At 44.5% G+C, this 23,984-nt stretch overlaps 5 protein-coding genes across 7 annotated transcripts; 2 read left to right on the top strand and 3 right to left on the bottom strand.

Annotated features, from left to right (window-relative positions):
• Positions 1–1,404: 1,404 nt before the first annotated feature.
• On the bottom strand, positions 1,405–3,509 carry LOC111604206 (endophilin-A). 3 transcript variants are annotated; one of them, XM_023322165.2, is made up of 3 exons: positions 3,495–3,509; positions 3,069–3,430; positions 1,405–2,917 (listed from the first exon to the last, which is right to left on the bottom strand). In XM_023322165.2, exon 3 carries the CDS (start codon positions 2,855–2,857, stop codon positions 1,754–1,756), a length of 1,104 nt encoding a protein of 367 aa, XP_023177933.1. In that variant the 5' UTR covers positions 2,858–2,917; positions 3,069–3,430; positions 3,495–3,509; the 3' UTR covers positions 1,405–1,753. The 3 variants fall into 3 exon arrangements, with proteins under 3 accessions (XP_023177933.1, XP_023177935.1, XP_023177934.1); XM_023322167.2 differs by lacking the exon at positions 3,495–3,509 and having other exon boundaries at positions 3,069–3,163; positions 3,225–3,461; XM_023322166.2 differs by lacking the exon at positions 3,495–3,509 and having other exon boundaries at positions 3,069–3,163; positions 3,219–3,460.
• Positions 3,510–4,695: 1,186 nt separating this feature from the next.
• LOC111604232 lies at positions 4,696–5,429 on the top strand. Its single transcript, XM_023322209.2, has 2 exons — positions 4,696–4,810; positions 4,871–5,429. The coding sequence occupies exons 1-2, from the start codon at positions 4,757–4,759 to the stop codon at positions 5,333–5,335; spliced, it is 519 nt and encodes a 172-aa protein (XP_023177977.2). The 5' UTR covers positions 4,696–4,756; the 3' UTR covers positions 5,336–5,429.
• Positions 5,430–7,281: 1,852 nt separating this feature from the next.
• On the top strand, positions 7,282–7,864 carry LOC111604243. Its single transcript, XM_023322227.2, has 2 exons — positions 7,282–7,373; positions 7,435–7,864. Exons 1-2 carry the CDS (start codon positions 7,329–7,331, stop codon positions 7,747–7,749), a joined length of 360 nt encoding a protein of 119 aa, XP_023177995.2. The 5' UTR covers positions 7,282–7,328; the 3' UTR covers positions 7,750–7,864.
• An 828-nt stretch (positions 7,865–8,692) lies between these two features.
• LOC111604220 (opsin Rh2) lies at positions 8,693–10,387 on the bottom strand. The gene is made up of 6 exons (XM_023322189.2): positions 10,262–10,387; positions 9,398–10,036; positions 9,232–9,342; positions 9,011–9,177; positions 8,918–8,951; positions 8,693–8,854 (listed from the first exon to the last, which is right to left on the bottom strand). The coding sequence occupies exons 1-6, from the start codon at positions 10,367–10,369 to the stop codon at positions 8,759–8,761; spliced, it is 1,155 nt and encodes a 384-aa protein (XP_023177957.2). The 5' UTR covers positions 10,370–10,387; the 3' UTR covers positions 8,693–8,758.
• A 228-nt stretch (positions 10,388–10,615) lies between these two features.
• LOC111604221 (low molecular weight phosphotyrosine protein phosphatase 1) lies at positions 10,616–11,696 on the bottom strand. The gene is made up of 4 exons (XM_023322191.2): positions 11,499–11,696; positions 11,237–11,418; positions 10,997–11,170; positions 10,616–10,939 (listed from the first exon to the last, which is right to left on the bottom strand). The coding sequence occupies exons 1-4, from the start codon at positions 11,530–11,532 to the stop codon at positions 10,619–10,621; spliced, it is 711 nt and encodes a 236-aa protein (XP_023177959.1). The 5' UTR covers positions 11,533–11,696; the 3' UTR covers positions 10,616–10,618.
• Between the last annotated feature and the right edge of the window lie 12,288 nt (positions 11,697–23,984).

Here is a 23,984-nt window from a genome sequence, read left to right as displayed (position 1 = left end):
TTGTATGTAAGTAGTTATGTATATATATATTATTTTTAATTTCTTTTCCACCTCACAAATGCATAATTACAATTATTATTGTTTTACTCTTGCCTTCCATCAGTGCGTCAATAAAACATTCGCATCTGCCTCTGCCTCTGCCTCGGTCGGTTGAGCCAAAATCTCGAAATGGGGCTGCCGCCTGGAAATGTTTGGCAAATGTCGCCAGTTTTCTATTCGCGTTCGTAAATTTAATTTTTCTGTTGCTCATTAACTAATTTATTATCAGTAAATATATAATCGTGTATACGGCTGCTTATATACATTCGTGCTTGCATGTATATCGCTTGGTATGCACCATTCTATGTATGCCATCTATATGGGGCTTGACTCATCTGCTTTTGGATACAGATACAAATACGGATACAGATAGAGATACAGATACATATTCTTCTAGGCATTTATTGTTAGTAAACTCATTTTGCTTTTTGGTTAGTAATTGTTTTCGTTTTGCTATGCTTCGACTTGACTTGACTGGTTTTTGAGTTGTCGCTTATGTTAACAGTTATTATCAACGTATTAATATTAATAATTATTTTCAAATTTTAACTAGTTATATGCCGGTTTTGCTTAGGAGGATTCTGTTACGTTGTTCATTACATTGCTGTTGTTATTATAAATATAATATTTGTCGTATTAACGCTGCTGCTCAGTATAAGTTATAATAAATACATAATAATAAATATACATGTAGATAATATGCTTAATAAATATATCTATATATATATATATTTATATATATATATATATACTTTTTTGTTTTATGTAATAGTTATGTATATAAATAACAAAAAACAACACACATAAAAAGGAGCAAACATTTGAGGACTTCAATATTTGTTATCGTATTACATCCTTGAATTTGACAAAAGTTCTTGAAATTTTACAACGAACATCAAGACAGTTTATGTGCCGCCTTAGGGGATAGAGTGTAGGGAGTATTGTTTTCGCACAAATATCAGTTAGGGGTATACAATAAATATATATAGGTATATAGTAGGTATACATATATGCATGTATATATATATATATATATATGTTTTAGGTAGGTAGAATTAGGTATGCTATATAGAATTTGGATAGAGAGCGCAATGGAAATTACAAATTAGAAATTACAACAATCAAGTAAGTGAGAAAGCAAAAGACTCGCAAACATATTTGTGTAAGTATGTAGTATGGATATCTAGCTAATTAATATGTTGGATTGACATGTTTCCTCTCAATATATGTATGTATATATCGCATATTGTGTTTTGCTGTTCATATAGCATAAGAAATGTAATTCAAAGTAGAGCAATTGCTGACATTCTTAAATTGCTAACGCATGGAAAGTTCTTATTAATTTTGTAACATTTGAAAATTTAGTTAGTAGTACATACACAATTACATACTTTAATTTAATTGTAATTAATAATTTGTAGTTATTGTTTTGCCAACTGGTAAAATTTCGCATTTTAATTTAGTTTGCTGTCGTTTTTTCTTTTCTTTTGTATTTTTGTATTTGTTTTTCGTTTTTTGTTTCGCATTTGCGCCGTTTCAATAGATGTTTTTATGGCCTCGTGAATGTGCTGTGCTAGCTAAGCCGTTATCATAACTCTAAACCATATTAATTCGCGTATAACCGTCTACATTTGTATGTTTTCTTTTTTGCATTTATACTATGTGCCAAGCTGCGAAACCAACATTCAGTTTATTTATGGTCAATACAGGCAATCTAATTGGGCAGGGGGACCTGCACCTGCACATAGGACTGGGGGAAGTAGCCGGTTCGGCCATTGACGGCGCCTTCGTACCAATTGTCGTCGACGCGATTGAGTAGCGTTATGATGTCGTTCTCCTTGAAGCCCAGTTCACCTGGGTTTTCGGGGTCAAAGTCGTAGAGGGCCTGGCAGCATGGCTGCTGCTGGCGATGTGGTGTGGCGGCCATTGACTTGGCGGGCGAGCGCATCGGCGAGGGCAACGGCGAGGCGCTCGAGCTAATGTGGGACGGCGTGCCGTCATCATTGAGGCCGCCGCCACCGCCGTCCAAGTTCAGATCGAGCAGCGTCTTGGGCACAAATTCATTGCGTGGCCGGCTCTCTGCCTCGGCACGTTTTTCCTGTAGCGTTTCCTGCAGGCCACGCAGCACATCGGCGCATTGAGAGTGAAAATCGTAAAGTGCTTCAGCGAAGGTCACGAGTTGGGAGACATGTTCGGTATCGTTTTCCAACAAATTGAACATGCCTACTTGTGCCAATTGCAATGACTCGGCAAACTTGTCCTCAGCACCACGAATTTCATCATCTTTGGCCTGCCGACGACGCTTACAGTCAAAGTCGAGACGCCGGCCCTGCAGCTTCTTTCGATGGTGCATGACCTCCTTTAGGTCTTTGGTCTGCATATGATGCAGGGGCTCCAAAAAGTTCTGCTTGATGTTGTCGTCCAGCGAATACTTGACGTCGGCCATTTGTTTTAGCGCTTCGCCGAATTCGACGAGCGCCTGCGCGAACACGCTGTTGTCCTCGCCGAGCTTCTTACCATAAGTCAACATGCATTCAGCCAACAGACCTTCAGGCTGTGGATACGTATTGGATTTAGCTTGTCCCGACAGCTTCGAGATGCCTTTGACGGCGGCCATTTTGGCGCGTGCCGTTGGATTTGGCTGTAGGAACTCCTTGGTCTTCAGCTGCAGTTCCTCCACTAGCTCCACGGTCACATCCGTCTTACGCTCCATATCCATAAAGTCCAAATCCAGCTTGGTGCCCTCCGCACCGCCCATTTTCTCCGTCACATACTGATTGGCTTTGTTGATCTGTTTCTTCAATCCAGCGAAAGCCATCGTGTTGCTGTTGCTGCTGTTGTTGGTGCTCTCTGTGGCTTGATGTCAACGACGCGGTTGCTGTGAACGGGTTTGAGTTAGTTGACTTGCCTGTTAATGCTTCAATTTATTTAATAACCCACAAACTATCAGTAAATGATAAAAAAAAAGTGAATTTGATTTCTCTGCCCAACTACGATACGAATCTATTTTTAACGTTTGGACGACTTACGCGGCGTGCACTCTTTTTTTTTTGTTGGGGGTGGAAACGCTCCGTTCTCGATGCTGGGTGCTACTGGGGCTGACGTCGACTGAGGTTGTTACTGGCTGGAAGAAATTGTTGAAAACGCCAGTCGCATAGATTTATGTTATAATTTTGCACTTTCACTTGTTTCGTTTGCGCTGCACGTTCTGTGCTATCTTCACACTTCTTTTTCTTTTACTCTCTGCTGGCTAAACCTTGGAGTATAGCCCGACGATTGGCTGCGTAATGTTTGAAGGACTGTCGTTACTACTACTAATCTCCCTCTGCCTTGGGGCTGGTGTGTTGGACGCGGGGGTCGTTTTTCCTCGTCGAACTAAATCGATTTTTTGCTGTGTACAAAAATTTTAGTGATGCCATAAACATCGATACCGATACTTTTCATTAGCTACTCACTTTGCGTTAACATAATGCACATATGTTAACTAACATTGTCCTATGAGCTTAACATACGTTTATGAGGTAAAATCGATCGATATTTAATTTGAAAAATGACGCGGGCAGAGTAGCATATAATGAATACGAAAATAAATTATATATTTTGTAGTTATGTGTTTAGTTAATCAAAAGTAACACACTTACTTTTTGTGTATTTCGCGTTTGAGTCTCAGTACAATTTTTAAATATATATTTTATACAGTTGTGCATTTTTGCCAAAGGCTTAGTAAACTGCTGCTAAATTCAAATATGTGGCAAGCTTATCATAATATAACGACAAGTTGCTGCAATGAAGGCTGTTATTTGACATAAAATTTGTCTAAGCAAATGTTAAGTTAGCAGCGAATGAAATTGTATCATTAAAAATCTATTTTTAATCTATAATTTGTGTTTACTGTTTACTTTTTTTTATCAGTATATGCATACATTCCACATGCAAAGATATATAAATATTCTGTTTAGTGCTAAGTTCGTAAAGATATCAAAAAAAAAGCAAAAACAAAAACAACTTAAAAAGCGCTAAATAATAAAATAAACACTGCATTTTCTTTCAATTAAATTATATTTTTTCACGTTTTGTAGATTTGTAGCGATTGTTACATATGTTCTTTAGATGTATGTATATACATATAAATTATTTTGTTGCTCAAAATGATGCAAATATTTGCGCAATTTTTAATTAATTTGTTTACTTCAAATACTCATTTCTTATTGTTGTTTAACTTTCTGCAAAAGTTGTAAGTAATAAAAATTATGAATCATTTCCAAAGCTTTTGAAACTTGAAGATCTCAAATTTTGCACACGAATAAATAAAAATTTCATATTTAATTAAAATTTTAGCGCGCAATATTTCAATCATTTTGAACGAGATCGGAAAAAAGACAATTTTAAGTAAAATAATAATAGAAAAACTGTGAAAAGAAGTGTCAAGTCAAGTCAAGCTGACGTCATTTGGTGACTCGACAGTTTTTGCGAGCTGCTCGGCTTTCGCTATTATCTTAATAGATAACCCCTGGAAGTGGGGATTACGCTACTACATTTGATAAACAAACATTAGAGCATGTAAATCAGTTCAATTGCCAGAGCCAAGATAAGCGAACTGAATTGCAGGCTAACTATGTGTATATAAGCCCATTCCGATGCCTGACCAGATATTAGTCTCTCTGAAACTACTACGACTGAGCTCAACTCAGAACAAAACGAATCGAATCGCCTCAAAATGAAATTCGCAATTCTTTTACTCGTTGCCAGCATCGCCTGCATTAATGCACAGGTAAATCTATATTGTGGAGCTACCCTCTTGGCATGCAGCTAATTGATGACTTTATTGTAGGCCTTCGGTCCTTTTGCGGGCGGCAATCCTTTTGCAGCTGCATTTAATCCGTATCTGAATGGAGTTTTCGGTGGCGCCGCGCCTGCTGCGGGTGCAGTTGGCGCTGGAGTTCCTACCGGACCTGCTGCTGCGGCACCACCAGCGGCAGCGCCCTTCGGTGGCTTCTCCGTCTCTTCCTTCTTCCAGTCCATAGTGCTGCAAAAGGAGGCAGATCGTCTGCTCAGCCAGCCCAACTTCCCAGCTGACCTGGCCGAACGCGTTCTCAACGTGCTGTCCAATGCCGAGTTGGCCTTTGCCAACTGCAACACCGCCACGATGCCCTGGCTGCAAATCCGTTGCGTCAAGCCAGCCCTGACCACAGCCAAAAACGATCTGAAGCTCATCGATGACGAGTGGCAGGCACGTCTGGCTGCCACCACAGCAGCCCCAGCCCCAGCACCAGCAGCAGGCGCAGCTCAGCTCTAAGACGACTCCATTGGATACCCGAAAAACATACTTTAACTGCAATACACCAGCATAGATTCGATATACTTTAAATAAACCTTTTGAAAGCACCTAAGCTTCAAGTTGTGTCCTTGGCCCCGCTGCCTCAGTCGCTCAAGCGTTTTGCATAGCTGTACTTTATTAAATTTGTTGCTATTACGAAATTTAGCAGAGTTCAAGTCGTGCGATTCGAGGGGGATTTGGGTGCAAATATTTCGCTCCTTCTGCTTCCCCTGTGCAGGGGAGCTATTTGAGGGGCTAATGTCGTGCAGCTCAGTTCACAACTGTCCTCGAGCGGGCCAAGTAAAAACTTGACGCATTTTGGCCAAATATTTGAATTCCTTCACTTTATTTGCTCGCTTTTGCGGCATTTCTCCAGTGTGCCGCCCCTAACGCCCCCAGCCCTTCGGCTTTTTTGCTCTTTGCGTGAACATTCTGAAAATGGGCAGCTCAATTTTGCCCTAGTTCTATGTCCTACTCTTCAAAATGTGTCCACTCAGTGCATGGCTTTGAGCGCTTACCCAGCCAAAGTGGCCCATCGACTGACCGTTGAAGAACCAATGTTGATTTATGTGGCCAATGCAGCTTCACTTATCATTGTCCTAGTTATGTCCTGACTCAATACCTAGCTAGTTTCGCATTGTTGCTGCTGGCACATGAATTTCGGGTCCAAGGACTGTTGGCATTAAAGGGGATTAAATGGTTTGGCTTAACGAGCCAAAGATTTGCCGCAAATGACCAAAAGCTCTCGGCCCATGGCAGATTGAGCCAAATGACGCATACGCCTCGTTGGCGTTCCAAATGCGGTAAAGCACATTCAAATTCAAATTCAAATTCAAATATGTAATTAAATGTAAATTTTGAAACAGCCGTTGGCCATGTCAGCGTAGCGCTTGCTACACACACCCACACACACACACACACTCAGATATACACAACAATGACAAGGCGAATTACAAGGATCAAGGCGAGTGCAAAGTTTTGTCACTTAATTGAAATATTTGCCCCAAGATTGAAACTCGAGTTTTGTTGTTTGTGTCATTACAACAAATATGTCAGAGTGTGTGTGCGTGTGTGTACGACTGTGGCATGGCTGTGAGCCTTGCTAAGTTTTGCGGTACAAGCAGCCACCAGCCACGCCCAGTTCCGCCAAGCCCCGCCCCACGACGCTTTGCTGGTAATGCAAAAGTTGCGGCATTTCAAGTGCTTAAAAAACAGTGGACAAAATGAAAGCAGGCCGCAGCTGAGCAGCCTTCTGCCAAATATATGCTAAAATTGGTTAGCCAAACAAGGGAAAAAAAGAAAACAACAAATAAATAAAAAACATGACGGCGTGGTGCACCGGGAGCTGGTCCATAAGCGCATGTATGTAAATTTGTGTTGGGCTTGCGGATTTGTATGCAAAAGTTGCGCCCCAAAAAGCAGGCAACAGCTTCTTGTTTTTTTCTTGCTGCGTCTCGGACATGTCGAGCTCGGTTGGCTACGTGTGGGCGTGGCCGGGACAGAGCGAACTGACAGCACGTTCGCATTTTTGGTCAAAATGAAGTTAGCCATTGTGGAGCAGCAGTTAAACGTTCGTCGCCCACTGACCAATGCCGCCGTGACTCACATCCGCCTGTAGTTGTTCCTAGTGTGTGTGTGTGTTCGTTCTTCTCACCTGATAATAGAGGTGATATATATGTGTTTACACTAGCTTAGCAGTTGAATGCATAAGCAATTAGCTACTTTTTAGCATTTCCGTTGCCCGCTGATAAGCAATTATATTAGAAACAGAAAATCTGTGCGCCTATAAAACCTGAATTGGGTTAAAGCTGTTAACGACCTCGCGCTGTCGTGGCCAGAGATATATGAACGCGCCTTTACAAGCCATTTTACAACATTGTTTTTATCTAGCTGAACGCCCAGCCAGATAAGATATAATAGATGCTTCTGACACTGAGATTAGGAACAGTTGCTCATTGAACGCACACAGAGAATGTCGACGGCAACGGTGATTCTGATCTCAGTTTGGGCTTGCTTGGTACGCATCAGATTCGAATTCGACTCAAACGAAAGCGGAAATATCCCATTTGTCTCTGCAGGTGCTGACATACGCCCAGGACGCATCCATTGAGCTGGCACTGCAGCGTGGCGCCATAGCCGAGCAGACAGTGCGTGAAGCCATCGAGCAAAAGCTGCCGCCCACTGTGGAGGCCAAACAGGATGGCGCCTACATCTTGGACACCATTAAGGTGGGCCTGAAAAGCTGCGAAACCCAGCTAAGAAGCAACAAGCTGGTCGCCGAGTACAACAACTGCGTGGGCACACTTCAGGGCCTGGCCATGGCCTCTGTCGGCGAGCTGGCCGGCCAGCACTGGGCCAAGTCGGGTGCATCACGTCCCACGCTGTTCTGGTGAGAGTGTGCCTCATGCCACATGCCACATGCCACATTATCTTTAAGTAATTGAAATTTAGAGCCAGCTGTCACAAATAAATGCTCAATCCAGATGTGTGGCCAGAATGCAGCCGTCTTTACTGGTTGGCTGCAGCTCTTACTGCAGTTGACGCACTTTGACACGAATAGCTTAAGCTTCTTCAGTCTGAAGGCGCTATACATATATGTCGTTAGCATTAGCATCAGAGAATCAGCACTTGGTGGCAGAATCTGATGAACTTTTGCCCAAATTGCTGACGGGCAAAAATTTAGCTTTGCTTCTTGCTTTGTTGTATTCTAATTAGACTGTCGAGTGTGTGTATGCATGTGTCTCTCTCTCCCTCTCGTTCTCGGTGTGCGTATGCGTGTGTGTACATGCTCATTAGACCAAATGTGCGGGAAGTGCTGAGGGGGCGGGGTCGTGTGGCGAATATAACTGAGTAATTATCATCATTAAACGAAAGACGCAGCAGTCAAAGCAAATAGCGACATTAACGTCGCTGAAATTTGTGCCAAGGCAGATGAAACAAACGGGAACTGACGGAGTGGGAGTGGGACTCAAGAGTTCAGCTCGTATTTCAACTCGATGTACGCGTGACGCAATTTTCTTGGCATTGACAAGATTCGCTATCCGAGAAGCTAGTCAGATTTACCTTACAAATATAAAGTTACTTATCTTAGGAAATCAATTAAAATGCCCATTTCGAGTGAATATTTCGAGTGCAAAGATTCATGCTACATATCTGTTTAGAGTCAAGAAATTCAAGTTATTCACCAATTGGGGCATGGCTAGTCAAGGAAATATGAATTTTTGTACAAGTTAAAATATTTTCTTAACTCATCCAAGCTAATATTAGCGCAAGATTAGTTTAGCTACAACAGTCATAATTTATTTATTTTTTTTACACTTTTGTATCATTGACTGATTTATTTTTTACATTTTGTGCCTTTTGTAGGCAATTGCGGACATTTGTTGATTATTGGTAATATGTCTAGGCCTTTGATTCGGCATCTGAAGTGGTTTCCGTATCTCCAGCAGGTGCATCTGGCTTGGGCTCATCTGTATTGCCGAAAACACAAAGGGGGCACTAAGAAAACCAGATAAGATAAGCGATAATGCGAGTGTCTATAGTTAGATAAGATAGATTTACCTTCTCTTTGAGCACTAGCCGATACTTGGGATGGCTTTTGTGAGTGAATAAAAATATTAAAAATGCTCTCTCGAGTAGTGCGCGCCAGCTTACCTTATGCCATAGACAATTGGATTGTAGACGGCGCTGGTTTTGGCAAAGGTGGCTCCCCAAATGGTGGTAAGTGGCGTCAGACCCTCGATCTTGAACAGACCAAAGTAGCAGATGACCAAGTACGGAGTCCAGGCCATGAACCACAGCGAAATAGTCGTCAGTGCCACCTGAGTGTGTAATGAAATTCGAAACAGTATGTAAGTTAATTACTTCAGCCTTACCTTGGCTAATTTGCCCTCAGCGCTCTTGTCGCAATCCTCAGAGCTGCGCAAGGACTTGACGTTCATCTTTTTGGCCTGCTCGCGCATGGCCTTCTCATGGGCGGCCACGGCCTGCAAATTGGACTGTTCGTTAGGAGGGGAAACGTGTTCTGCCTCGCACACTTACCGCAATTATAAACCAGTACGAATAACATATGAGAAACAGCGGCACATAGTAGACGAATATCGAATAGGTTATTAGATAGGAACGCGGATTCCATTGTCTGGTCATGTAGTCAATGCTGCAGGCTGTTAAATTGCCCTCCGGCACGTAGGCGCTCCAGCCGATCAGGGGCATTATGGTCCAAAACGTTGCCATCAGCCAAATGAACAGGATCTTCATGATGGACAGCTTGATGGTCATGGGCGTTCCGTTGATGCCCCTGACAATGACATTGTAACGATCGAAGGCGATCATGCACATTGACCAGATCGAAACACAGCCAAACATTGAGCCACAGACCGCATAAATATCGCACCACAGTGGCCCCAAGATCCACGTCTCATAGTAAAAATTCACCAGCATGACCGGAGACTGTGAGGCCATCATGCAAAAGTCAGAGAAGGCCAGATTCAAGACGAGCAGATTGGCGGGCGTGCGCAGCGACTTGGTGCCGCCAAAGATGTAGACGACAACTCCATTGCCACAGCACGAGATGATGAGGATGCACAGAGTAAACAGACCCAGGATCTTGCTCATTGTTGCATCCATTGGTGCGAAACGGCTCCAATACGGATTGACCAGGTGTGCCATATCCGGCAGCACCTGTAAACGGAAATTCATAGATAAATTAGCTTGATAATGAAGGATGATGCAATGCATGATCTGCATTAAGTATGTTGCAATTTAATAAACATCAGATGCCTTCGAGCTACCCTCGCTATAGCCAAATAAGTTTTTAATTAATTAGTTTTATTTTATAGCTCTATAAATTCATTACAAAAAATAAAACATTTCTTTTGTGTTAGGTAAATCAAGGGCCAAACTTACATTGTCCAGGACGGAGCCATTGCCGCTCGCCTGCGCCTCGTATCTAGGGCCAAGTACTGTGCCTGGCAAGGCGATGTCCAATGGGTGTGGCAACAAGCTGCGTTCCATGCTCAGCTGCCGCTCAGCGAGGCGAGGCCACACACATCAAGGTATTCTTTCGGACTAGCCAAGCTGTTGGCCAGCAAACAGCTGCTTTTATAGTCGGCTCTTTGAGCCAATTAGGCATAGATCGATGGAATATGCATAAATGTAAATAGCTGACATATCAAAGTCACTTATGTTTATTTCATTATTATTTCACACTTTGCCAACGCGGATGAGCTTCAGCTGGTCGTTCAGTTTATTGAAGACTTTCGGTCAGAGCTGAGCTAAGAATTTTTTCCCGCACTTGTGGCAGAGCTTTTGCCCATTCGAGTTGGGCTTACATTTAGAACACACTGAACACAGACTGTGGGTCGGTTTTGAAGTACCTTTTCGACATTCGGGAAATAAGGAATAGTGTCTTTCACTGAAGTCTTCGTGTGATATATTGTTCAGCTGAAACATCTTCTCTTCATCATCATCATCTGTGCTGGGCACATCATAGCGCACAATCCTAACTTGTTCACCCAGTATTAGCTCCTTGCAGCAGTCTTTGATTTGATAGTACGCATTTCTGAACGCTTTAAGTTTGCGCGCCTGAAACAGAGATGTTCCCAGAGTAAAATTCAACTCGAATCATTTTGCTCAACATACCGGCGACAGATCAATAATCGACACGCTCTTGCCATTCTTTCCGTACGCGCCCAGCATTATGACATGTGATGTGTGCAGAATATGATTGGCATCCGCCCAAAGCAGCAGCTCCTTGTAAATGTGTTCGTTCATGGCTATGATGTAATCGAAGTAGTAGAAGTCCTGAACAGTCAGCTACCGAAAAGGAGAACACATCAAACTGACACGACTTTTTATTTGGCATCATCAAGACTAAATTACCAGCCGACAGTAGTGATCGGAACGCAGCCCATGTTCTCGCAGAACTCGCAGACATAGTTTGTGCGGTCGCCTACCGATGTTCCAGGTGCGCAGTGCTGCACTGTCTACCTCCCAGTAGAGACTCGTCTTCACCATAAGCGTCTGCATAATGGTCTCCGCCATTGGCGAGCTGCACGAGTTGCCTGCCCCAGAGACACGGATTGATCAATGAAATGGAGCCACAGACTCGTGCCAACAGAAATCCAGCTGTTCCGACACTTACCCATGCAAACGAAAAGTAGTTTCTTAAATGTCATATTGTGTGTTTAGAGTTCTAACTGAGAATTTAGTCCGTGGATTAAAAAGTACGCGTTTTACGATATATTAAAGATTGTTTATCTGACCTAAATTATATTTGGCTAAAACTTTTTGCCTTGATTTGTGGGATTGGTTTAGGGATCACAAGCCTGCTGAGTTGAAAATGGTTTTGGGACTCATTAGCTAGTCGTTGCTGTTGTCAGCACACTCAAATTAACACAAATGAGCCGTGTCACTGTTAACGTACGACAAGACACGAACCGCGACCACAAACACAACCCGCCTCATGAACTTTGCCCCAAGCACTAGTCTCGCACCAATTTGGCACAGTCTATTTTCTATGATTCGCATTGTGGCATCTGAAATGGTGCTGCCACAAGTTTGCGTTGCATGTGTGTTGGTGTTCATGTGTGTGTGTGCGTGTGTGTGAATGCATTTCTGTGCCTGTTGCTGTCCTTCGAACTGGCTGTCCTTTGCGCTACGCTCAACTCCAACTTGTCGCTGCCTGAAGCGCACAGTGTGCCGCACCAAGGCAAATGTCTATAACGGCACACTGTTGATTATCTGTTACAGTGCCTCATAATAATGTACCAAACACATTTAAGTAAACATTGCCTACTCCAAGCCAAGCGCGGCAAAGCTATGGAAACCCAATTTAAGAATTCTATATGACAGCTACGATAATCGAATGCAAACACAAGTCTAGCTAGCTTGAGGACACTGTGCAAAATGGCGATTTAGCTGCAAGTCGCCTTCACTGTTGACTTGGCAAATGTTTGCTTTACACCCACTTGCCACCTCATTCGTGTGGCAGTCAAAGGGATTAAAAATATTGGGCTGCCAGGTGGGGCGGCGTCGTTACACAAAGAGTGTCAAGTGCTGGTGAGGTGTCCGCGTCGCGACGCATGCAGCATTCTAAATTGGCTCCCAGGGGAGGGGCAGCAGTGAGCGTGGGCGTGGGCGGGGGCGTGGTTGAGCAGGGCAAAAAACTGGCGAGTTCAGCGAACTGGACCGCTGCCATGGCCCACATATGCAAATGCAGATGCAATGCATCGCCGTATTCAGTTCCCCATCCCCTCCCCTCCCCCCCTCTTGAGTGCCATAATGATAGACCATGCAGGCAGGCTATAGCTTTTGCTTGAATTCTGGCTGCATTTTTCTGTGCACACAAATCGCACAAAGGGTCTTGATTCTTTTTGTTTTGTTTCCATTTCTATGTGTGTGCAATAAAAGCATTATTTAAGGACTGCTGACTGTCGACATTTTGCGAATGTTTCCCCTTTAACAGGCAGCAGAAGTTTGCCAGCTAAGTGGGGCAGGGGCAACTGTTTGGGCGGCGAACGCTGCCCATTGCCAATATCCAATTGGAATTGCATTGAACTACTAAATTGAAAACTGAAAAGCATATTTCACTTATCACTTTTCACACAAAACACGTTCGGGAACAAAGCCAAGGGACTGGCAGAGGGTGAGACCGAAATGAAATTGTTAAAAGTAAAACACAGCAACAACAGCAACGACGACGACGACGACGACAACATCCTGGCTGACTGGCTGCCCCGGCAATACAATAATACTGTTTGTATTCGAGTGTGCATGTGTGTGTGTGTATATCGGGTGTTAGCCGATCAGTGGATAGGTGAAAATGGTTGCGAGTGGAGCGGCGCATTGTTGTTTTAATTAAAAACCAAGCCAGCACTATTTCCTCGATAGCAACAAAAAAACAAAAAAAAAAGTGTACTGAAAACGAAATCAAAGTGCGCAAAGCTGGGAGCAGCAGCAACCGGTAGGATAGATGGAATGAAAACTGTTGAATATTTAGTGCAAGCTGCAAGAGTTGGGCAAAAAATGTGAAAATTATTGAGCACAAAAATGTCTAAGCGCAGCCAGACACAGAGTGCCGGAAATGTTAACCAGCTGTTGTGTGGGTGGGTGGGTGATGATATTTATGTATGCAGGCCTGTGTGTGTGTGTGTGTGAAATCGTAACCCAAATGCTGTGGTTTTTCAAATGGGTATACAAACACGGACAGACAGCGTAAGCAGAAGTCGGCACAAAGCCGCATCTAATGGCAATTTAAATGAAACAAACAGCAAATGAAAATGAAAATGAAAATGAAAATGAAAATGGGAAACACAGAAATCAACGAAAAATTGCAAGCAAACAAAACAACAAAATGAAGCCTGTTGTTGCCGATGCTGCTGCACTTTGTTGACCGCAAATGCAATTTACAGCACAACAATCAGCGGCAAACGCACAACGCCGCAGCGTCAGAAAAGAAAGTAATAAAAAAAAATGCTAAACTTTGACTGCCCTTGTTGCCACTCCTTTTTTGTTGGCCTTTTGTAGTTGTTGCTGAGTTGTTGTTTCAAAATCAACAACTATTTTGCCATCAGCAGTAAAAAGCAGCACATGCAGCAACTGCATTAACTGGCCAGGCGTTGCAATAGAGGCCCAGAGAGTGGTTGGGGTTTGTTCTGTTGGTTCCGGCTAACCCGGCTATGGCAGAGGCAGCATCATAGTTTTGGCCGCACTCACACAATTGCGCTTGGTTAGCCACACACATGCACACACACAATTAGAGGCAACGGAAGCGTAGCGGAGTCTGGGTGTGGGCTGAACTCTGATTGGGGCTCAGCCTGTTGTTGGGTTTGTGTTTGAAATTAAATTTGGCGCTGTGTGTGCGCTCTGCTGCTGCCAGCTAACCCCATTAGTTGCCGGATTTATCTACATTTTCGGACAATTCGTGTTTTCTAAATAAAAGCGATTTTATTTGAATTTGGGCTTGTTATGATAAATGCATATGTAGCGAGTAGTACGGAGGGAGGCGGAACAGTCTACTTTGCCTCCGGTGCACTCATAAATATTTATGACACAGTTTGCATGCGAGAATATGTCACCAGTTGCGAATCGGTCGGCTGGCTTGGTTGGCTGTCATGATTGAATGGGCCTTTTCCCCGCGGGCTCGCTGCCTGACTGGCTATTATACTATTGTACCTGTGGCGTATTGCCTGGCAGTCAGCGTCAGGTGAAGTGATAGCAGGAAATAAATGAGTCAATTCTGTTTGACTTGTCATTCTGCACTACTGAACTGTGCTGTTGCTCTCGCAGATGCTACAGATGCGCACCATTAATGAATAATGAGTCTAAACAAAATAAAATAAATTAGAGCGAGTGTATGCTGGCAAGCAGTGCACGACTAGCAGATGCCCTGTCTGGTGCGAGCAGCTAGCTTTTTTAAATAAAAACTAGCTCTATCTGATCTGAAAATTTCTTATGTAGGTAGATTCAAGAGTATGAAATATATTTAAAATAAATATATATATATCGTCTTATATGAAGTTAGATATACCTAGCGTAAGAAACAGCTTTAATTGATACATTAAATCTAAAGGCAGATTTTGGCCAGTTCTAAATCTAAAGGCAGTTTTTGGCCAATTCTTAACCAGAAATAAATAGATTTTGAGGATTCATTTTCTATTATTTCATATAGTTGATCACTTCTTGAACATACCTTGTGTGGGTGTATACCCGGGCATAGCTTATTAAAAATCAAAACAAAGGACTTAACTTGTCTGTTCATCAATATCGCAGACATTGGCCCGAGCTGCTGCTGAGATTGCGATGTCGAATGCGATTGGCTGTGGCCGATAATGCCGCACGTAACGGCAATTCAGTAAATGATGATGCAATGACTGCCGCAGTTGGCTTTTTGGCCGCGGCACGACAGTGGCACGTTCCAGACGGCAGTCAATCGTTTGCAACATCTCGTTGCGGCTTCTTTAGTGGGGCTCGTAAGTCATTTAACATTTTGAGGTATATTTAATGAGCCAAAAAGTTTTTGCCGCACATAAATTAAAACTCGACCGGCCCCAAAAACTGAGCCCGACGAGTCGACCAGTCGAGCAGCCGCAGGTGGCAAGGGGCAGGTGTTGGCTGACCAATCCACTAGCGACCGCTCGACAAGCCAATGGCTCTATTAGCATGCCCATTAAAATTAGACAAATGGTTGCCATTGCCGCTCCCGCTGCCGTTGCCGTTGTCGTTGCCACTGCCGTGGCCGTTACCATTTCGCATATCGCAATGCTGGCCCAGTCTGCAGATTTATGACCCATTGAGTGGGGAATGCAGGCGGCTTCTTAGCAGCTTCTAGGCTTCGAGGCGAATTGGCCTTGATTTTGGCGTGGCCTGGGCTTTCTTTTCTTTTCTTTTGGATTTGGTTGTGCCGCAATCATATATGCCACTTGAGAAATGCCATTTTTTATGATAAATGATTATGTTGTCAGCTGGCCCGCACCAGTTTATGGTGGTCAAATTGGCGCGACCTCTAGCGGGACTCGTGTGTGAAGGTCAGTGAAAGGCATTCGAGAGTAATTGGCGGAAGCGCTGCTGTTCGGCTTAGTTTAAAGCCATCCTGGCCAAATAATGGCTCTTAAACTTTCTATTCATCGATACGTATTGAGGAGTGTGCGCGAGTGTGTGGGAGTGTGTGAGTGTGCATGAGTGTGTGTATATATTTGATTGAATTTGTTGGCTTGTGCTCCACCTCTATTGTGCGCGCTCCGTAAGCTGCTTCCATTTGGCAATGCTTGTGGGCTTAGCTCAGCCTTTTGGCAAATTTAACCCTTCACTTCATTAAACGAATTTCCAATCCTTTGGGGTGCACAAATCACTTTGCCGCAGATACTCACAAAAGCTAAAGCCAAAGCCAGAGCCAGAGCTAAGGCTAAGGCGACTGGGGGTGTGGCCATAGAAATTTGACAAGCAGCTAAACAAAAGCCTAATCGTGCAGCTGCTGTCGCCCGCCTGGGCCACACCTTCCACTGACTTCTCGGAGCTGCCGCCTTTTGGTTGTAATCCATCAAGCGGCTTCGGTTCGGAATTCGGGCTACTGTCACTACAACAACGCCAACAATAGTCGCAGCAGAAGGTGGCGGAGTCGCCGTAGGTTTGGCCAAGGAAACAGTGAACAGTAGCTGAGGCCCGACCGAAGTAGGCAGCAAATTGTTTTCCACCACCTTTGCCTTGTCGTCGTCATGCCTTTGTCTCTTGTTTATCCTGTATGTTTTTTGCTCCTTCCTGCTGCTGCTCTTGTTATTTTTATTGTTGTTGTTGGTATATTAAGTATTTAAGCAGTTAGCCGGTTGGCAGGAGATGGATCGCATTCGGCCAGTTTGGGGAGTCTATAAGTCATTCCAGTTGACATTTCATATTTTTCCCAGCCTTTCCTCTTAGGGCCAAACGACTGACAAAGAAGTTGTGACAAATTAGAGCCAAACATTAAAGTTACCTTAAGTAAGCTCTCGGTCATATTACTATTTTGCTTAGGTTGTTCTTTAATTGTTTGTTGTTACTGCTGCGGACAGCTTGTGGCTGCCCCAAAGTGCAGCCAGCTGAGACATAGATAGCAAGTGTCGTTGACATGTCCAAAGAAATTGCCTAATTGATATACATTTCATTTGCCTGACAGCTCCAGCTCAACAACTGAGAGCTGACCACACTATAATCGTGTCAAGTGAAAGACATGCCAGAAAGTTTATAATACAAAGGAGTTTGATAATGAAGAGGAAGAGGAAGAGGAAGAGGAAGAGGAAGAGGAAGAGGAAGAGGAAGAGGAAGAGGAAGAGGAAGAGGAAGAGGAAGAGGAAGAGGAAGAGGAAGAGGAAGAGGAAGAGGAAGAGGAAGAGGAAGAGGAAGAGGAAGAGGAAGAGGAAGAGGAAGAGGAAGAGGAAGAGGAAGAGGAAGAGGAAGAGGAAGAGGAAGAGGAAGAGGAAGAGGAAGAGAAGAGGCAGAGGAAGAGGAAGAGGAGAGGAAGAGGAAAGAGGAAGAGAAGAGGGAAGAGGAAGAGGAAGAGGAAGAGAGGAAGAGGAAGAGTAAGAGGAGAGGAGAGGAAGAGGAAGAGGAAAGAGGAAGAGGAAGAGGAAGAGGAGAGAAGAGGAAGAGGAAGAGGAAGAGGAAGAGGAAGAGGAAGAGGAGAGGAAGAGGAAGAGGAAGAGGAAGGAAGAGGAAGAGGAAGATGAAGAGGAAGAGGAAGAGAAGAGGAAGAGGAAGAGAAGAGGAAGAGGAAGAGGAAGAGGAAGAGGAAGAGGAAGAGGAAGAGGAAGAGGAAGAGGAAGAGGAAGAGGAAGAGGAAGAGGAAGAGGAAGAGGAAGAGGGAGAGAAGAGGAAGAGGAAGAGGAAGAGGAAGAGGAAGAGGAAGAGGAAGAGGAAAGAGGAAGAGGAAGAGGAAGAGGAGAGGAAGAGGAAGAGGAAGAGGAAGAGGAAAGAGGAAGAGGAAGAGAAGTTCCTCTTCCTCTTCCTCTTCCTCTTCCTCTTCCTCTTCCTCTTCCTCTTCCTCTTCCTCTTCCTCTTCCTCTTCCTCTTCCTCTTCCTCTTCCTCTTCCTCTTCCTCTTCCTCTTCCTCTTCCTCTTCCTCTTCCTCTTCCTCTTCCTCTTCCCTTCCTCTTCCTCTTCCTCTTCCTCTTCCTCTTCCTCTTCCTCTTCCTCTTCCTCTTCTCTTCCTCTTCCTCTTCCTCTTCCTCTTCCTCTTCCTCTTCCTCTTCCTCTTCCTCTTCCTCTTCCTCTTCCTCTTCCTCTTCCTCTTCCTCTTCCTCTTCCTCTTCCTCTTCCTCTTCCTCTTCCTCTTCCTCTTCCTCTTCCTCTTCCTCTTCCTCTTCCTCTTCCTCTTCCTCTTCCTCTTCCTCTTCCTCTTCCTCTTCCTCTTCCTCTTCCTCTTCCTCTTCCTCTTCCTCTTCCTCTTCCTCTTCCTCTTCCTCTTCCTCTTCCTCTTCCTCTTCCTCTTCCCCTCTTCCTCTTCCTCTTCCTCTTCCTCTTCCTCTTCCTCTTCCTCTTCCTCTTCCTCTTCCTCTTCCTCTTCCTCTTCCTCTTCCTCTTCCTCTTCCTCTTCCTCTTCCTCTTCCTCTTCCTCTTCCTCTTCCTCTTCCTCTTCCTCTTCCTCTTCCTCTTCCTCTTCCTCTTCCTCTTCCTCTTCCTCTTCCTCTTCCTCTTCCTCTTCCTCTTCCTCTTCCTCTTCCTCTTCCTCTTCCTCTTCCTCTTCCTCTTCCTCTTCCTCTTCCTCTTCCTCTTCCTCTTCCTCTTCCTCTTCCTCTTCCTCTTCCTCTTCCTCTTCCTCTTCCTCTTCCTCTTCCTCTTCCTCTTCCTCTTCCTCTTCCTCTTCCTCTTCCTCTTCCTCTTCCTCTTCCTCTTCCTCTTCCTCTTCCTCTTCCTCTTCCTCTTCCTCTTCCGCTTCCTCTTCCTCTTCCTCTTCCTCTTCCTCTTCCTCTTCCTCTTCCTCTTCCTCTTCCTCTGAGAGAGGAAGAGGAAGAGGAAGAGGAAGAGGAAGAGGAAGAGGAAGAGGAAGAGGAAGAGGAAGAGGAAGAGGAAGAGGAAGAGGAAGAGGAAGAGGAAGAGGAAGAGGAAGAGGAAGAGGAAGAGGAAGAGGAAGAGGAAGAGGAAGAGGAAGAGGAAGAGAAGAGGAAGAGGAAGGGAAGAGGAAGAGGAGGAAGAGGAAGAGGAAGAGGAAGAGGAAGAGGAAGAGGAAGAGGAAGAGGAAGAGAAGAGGAAGAGGAAGAGGAAGAGGAAGAGGAAGAGGAGAGGAAGAGGAAGAGGAAGAGAAGAGGAAGAGGAAGAGGAAGAGGAAGAGGAAGAGGAAGAGGAAGAGGAAGAGGAAGAGGAAGAGGAAGAGAAGAGGAAGAGGAAGAGGAAGAGAAGAGGAAGAGGAAGAGGAAGAGGAAGAGGAAGAGGAAGAGGAAGAGGAAGAGGAAGAGGGAAGAGGAAGAGGAAGAGGAAGAGGAGAGGAAGAGGAAGAGGAAGAGGAAGAGGAAGAGGAAGAGGAAGAGGAAGAGGAAGAGGAAGAGGAAGAGGAAGAGGAAGAGGAAGAGGAAGAGGAAGAGGAAGGAAGAGAAGAGAAGAGAAGAGAAAGAGAAAGAGAAAGAGAAGAGAAGAGAAAGAGAAAGAGAACGAGAAGAGGAAGAGGAAGAGGAAGAGGAAGAGGAGAGAGAGAAGGAGGAAGAGGAAGAGGAAGAGAGGGAAGAGGAAGAGGAAGAGGAAGAGGAAGAGCGAAGAGGAAGAGGAAGAGGAAGAGGAAAGAGGAAGAGGAAGAGGAAGAGGAAGAGGAAGAGGAAGAGGAAGAGGAAGAGGCAGAGAAGAGGAAGAGGAAGGAGGAAGAGGAAGAGAGGAAGAGGAAGAGGAAGAGGAAGAGGAAGAGGAAGAGGAAGAGGAAGAGGAAGAGGAAGAGGAAGAGGAAGAGGAAGAGGAAGAGAAGAGGAAGAGGAAGAGGAAGAGGAGTATAGAGAGCTTCTGTAGGAAATCGATCTCCCTCTCTCTCTTCTCTTATTGAAAGTTGATCAAAGATAAATTAATTCAAACGTAAATGTCTTTATTTCGACATTATCTATTTGTAATTGTCGTTCATTTGTTCTATCTTTTGCTTGTAACTGAATTTGTTTAAGCTGAACTTAAAAGTTTTTCAAACGCTTTCGTTCTGTAACTACTGTTGCATCTGCCCCACCACGTGCATCAAATTCAATGCTACACGCACATGACTTGGCCACAAACTTTATTATTTGTCCAGGACATCCAACTCGCATATCCCTTGGCGCTCTACAGAACATGCTGCTAGTAGTCCCCTGTCGAACTGCAGCAGCAGCGGCAGCAGCAGCTGGTAAACTTTTTTGCTGCTTCCGAAAGTTGCAACTTTTCTCATTTGTGCGTGTGCATTGGTAAGTTGCTGTCTCCTGTCTACTATCTGCTGTCTGCTGTCCGCTGTCTGCAGCCTGTTGTCTACTTGCTGCAATTGCACTTTGCAAATGATGTCCAACTGCGCTGCTGCTGTTTGGTCGTTTGCAGCTCTCTGTCTCGCTGGCACGTTGGCCTGAAGTAGCACGAAACTAATCCGCAACATGATGACAAGAAAATTGAATTCTTGCAACTGTCAAATTGAATCTGCCTGTAGCCCTCCTGCTGGAACACAAAATCAAAGCTTCAACTTTTTTGGCTAAAGCTAGCTGTCTCAACTCGCGCGCCCCCTCCCTCGCTCTCTCTCTTTGCCGACTTAGATGCTGCAGCTTTTTGTTTCAGCAGCGTTCGAGGGGGCAATTTGGCAACGTCAAGCGCTGAAAACTAAATGCACAGCCTGCCATGCCGCTGCCCCTCCGAAACTTTTCGTACTTTTTGTCCGCTTTGCCGCCTAAGTGTTTTTTTTTTCTGGTTGCCTGCCTCGACATTTTGCCATTGAAAATTTTTACTTATTGACTTGCCTTTGACACTGTCAGCGGCACTGGCAGTGGCTGGGTATGGGACAGGGCAGGGCAGGGACTGCGGCTGCAACATCGACATCGACATCGACGTGGCTCATGATAATGACAGACTTCATCGATTACGCGATTATCGCAATGTCACTTTAGAATTTTCGAAAATTTTCCTCATTTGAGTGGGCCAAAAGCTTTTAGCGAGCATTTTAGCACACGACCACGCCCCAAGGGCGGCGCATTGCGCATTTCGTGGATGAAATTGCTTTGCTCCAAGTGTAATTTCACTTAAGCTCTTAAGCAGCTGCCACACCCCCGCCGTCGACAGCACTTTGAGAAATTCCCAAATTTGTATTGCAACTCGCATGTGTCGCCACTTGAATTGTGTTTGGCTGATTAGCGCTAAAAGGATTTTGTTGCCCCAACATTGACAATATCAAAATCAACAACAGAAGCATATCAATCGTCAAAGCGTTTGTCAATTTGCTGTTATTTACACGGTAATTGCGAAACGAAATCAACAGAAATTATTTAGTCACGGCTTCCGCTTTATGCGAATTTGTCTGCTGCGGCAAAAAGGCTGAACAACAAAAGAAAATGCAGTCGCCCAAGATTGCGGAGCTCAAATTTATGTTCTACTTATGTTTGCCGTGTGCGGAGGTAAACAATAAAATAACGAGTCGTCTGCAAGCAAATTGCATAAAAGGAACACGGCAAATGTGCTGAAAGGGCAAAGGAAAACAACATGCATAACTACCACACACACTCACACTCACACACACACTCGTGCACACACTTGCATATTTGTATATGCATATTGCTGTTGCCAGCTACCTTAACTTACAGATTCCCATTCCCAGTGCCATTCCGCATGCCATGCACGTGCCAAAGGCAAACAGGCAAATGTCTTACGCTTCCTTGGGCTGCCTAGCAAATATGCGACACGGCAGCTAACAAGACACAGCCAGAAGCCAGTTGGGCCACCAGGTGGGGGCAGATAGTGCTACTAACAGTTGCACCAGCCTGGATCCCAACTGGCCCACTTGGCTCACCTGGCTCACCGGGCTACGACTGTGCCAAATTCTGACTCTGTTTAGCATATTTGTCCTAGGGGCCAACTCCATATATTGATGATGATGGCGCTGTTGTTGTCTTGTTGTTCCTTAAACAGGGTTAGGCAGGCACGGCTCAGTCGGCAAATGCACAAATATTCGCTTCACACTTAAAGTAAGCCGCATTATATACAGCCAACCTGTGTGTTCAATATATAAAACGATTTCGGTCTGCAACCAGCTCGCTTAGCCTATTCATATCAGCTGATGTCACAGTCTTTGGTGTTACATAAGATCAGGTATGAAGACTTTTTAGCTCAACTATTCAGTTGATTAACTTTTATTCAATTGAACCATGAGGTTTCTGCCTCAACTATTTAAAGTGATTTAAAAGTTTATCCACACATTTCACAATATATACAAATGTATTTAAGCGTTTTGTTTTCAAATTCCAATTAGTGGGCGACAGTTCGAACCGAGTCCAACTATATTATGTGAATTTGAAATGGGCTGCCAAATGCGCGTTGGCATTAAAGCTCCGAATCGATATGTTGCGTGACTTAATTAAATTGCAATGCCATTGAACAGCCACAGCAGCGACACACAGTTTGCTGCCTTTTCCACATTTCCCCCATTTTCCCATTTTCCCATCAACGCCATCCATTTAGATAAACAATACAGGTAGCCACAGAGCACGTGATATGTAAACGTGTGCAATTAAATTTTTGAAATATATACACACACACAAAACGCCACACGTAGACAGACGCATATTAACATAGACAAGCAAACAAACAAACAAACACACACATACACACACACACACAGAGATACTAAAGCATATATAAATAGACATTTGTATATATTTATGGACACATGCGTGGCCTAATCGCTTAATGCAGCTGATGAGATGAGCCCCAAACGTTGTTTGCTTCAATTGGAATTAGGCACGTTGATGCAGCTAATTTTAATGTAAGTCTCCCTTCACTGACCACGCCTACGCTCACGCCCCACCGCAAGCAGCCGTGACCATGCACAATCAGCAAATGGCATATGCTATAATTATCGAATTGATGCAGCTGTTGGGGGAGCGATCAGATGCACAGTCTTGGCAAATGCCTTTATTGTCGTGGCCATAAAAGAGACTTGCAAATGGCATTTGAAATGACATGTGAACGAACTACTATCGCACCCCCACACCCTCCCACACACTCACATCCATGTGTAAGCTCTGTCTTACAGACGCAAATACGAGCTTGGTTGAAAGGATAATGCGCTTGGAGTGTGACTAATGCCGACGTGATGATGATTAAGTTGTTGTCCCAATGCGTACGCGTCGATGGCGCCTCATGGGCGGCGCCTGTGGGCGTGCCTGTGTTCAACTATTAGAAAAGTCAGCGATTGAGCAATTCCCAGTCCCAGAAGCAGTTCAAGTCTTAGTCCCAACTCCATTTGCACTGCCAGAGCCAATTTCTCCAACCACGCACGTGATTCAATTAGACTCCTGGCCACGCCCATGCCGCCGCCGTAGATGTCGCAACATTTTTGCCAATCAGTCAATGGCCCTTCGGGATTTGTGGCGCCGACTTCTAATTATGCTGACAATTAGTTCAAGACGTGCTGCCTTTGAACTCAATCACCAAAGAGTTGAGCCAACAGAATGAGCCAGACACTGAGCCAGATTATAGTTGATAACAAACAAACTCAAAAGAGACAAATCTCTTTAGGAGCTGCAGTGCTCGAATGGCAGCAAAATGCTTCAAATCGTTGCATATTCCTTTTCATGACGCATATTAGATTGTCGCACTTGCAATTGGAATTGCAGCTCAACTGAGGGGACAAAATTCTGACAACACTTTGCGTATGCTGACAGTTGGACAATTGGCAGGGAAACTTGGAAAAAGAGTCGGTGAGCAAAACATGGAAACCGACGAAGAAGGATATTTTTGTGGTGCTGGCGACGCTGATGCTGCTGGTGGAAACTGTAACCTGAGCTGCCAATCAAACAAGAATCGTGGAGACAGACACGATAACAAGCTGTCCCTGTTCCTGGCTCTGCAGCAGTGCAGAGTGCAGAGTGACAAACACAAACTGTGGGATAAATCTTGCCAGGCAATGGGCAATCTTCTCGCACTTGTGCCCTCTCCACTGACAGCAGCAATTGGAGCTGTG

Source organism: Drosophila hydei, unplaced genomic scaffold (assembly GCF_003285905.1).
Source record: "Drosophila hydei strain 15085-1641.00,03,60 unplaced genomic scaffold, DhydRS2 tig00008121-arrow-pilon, whole genome shotgun sequence".
NCBI classification, from domain to species: domain Eukaryota; kingdom Metazoa; phylum Arthropoda; class Insecta; order Diptera; family Drosophilidae; genus Drosophila; species Drosophila hydei.
This window is presented reverse-complemented; position numbering and strand designations above follow the sequence as displayed.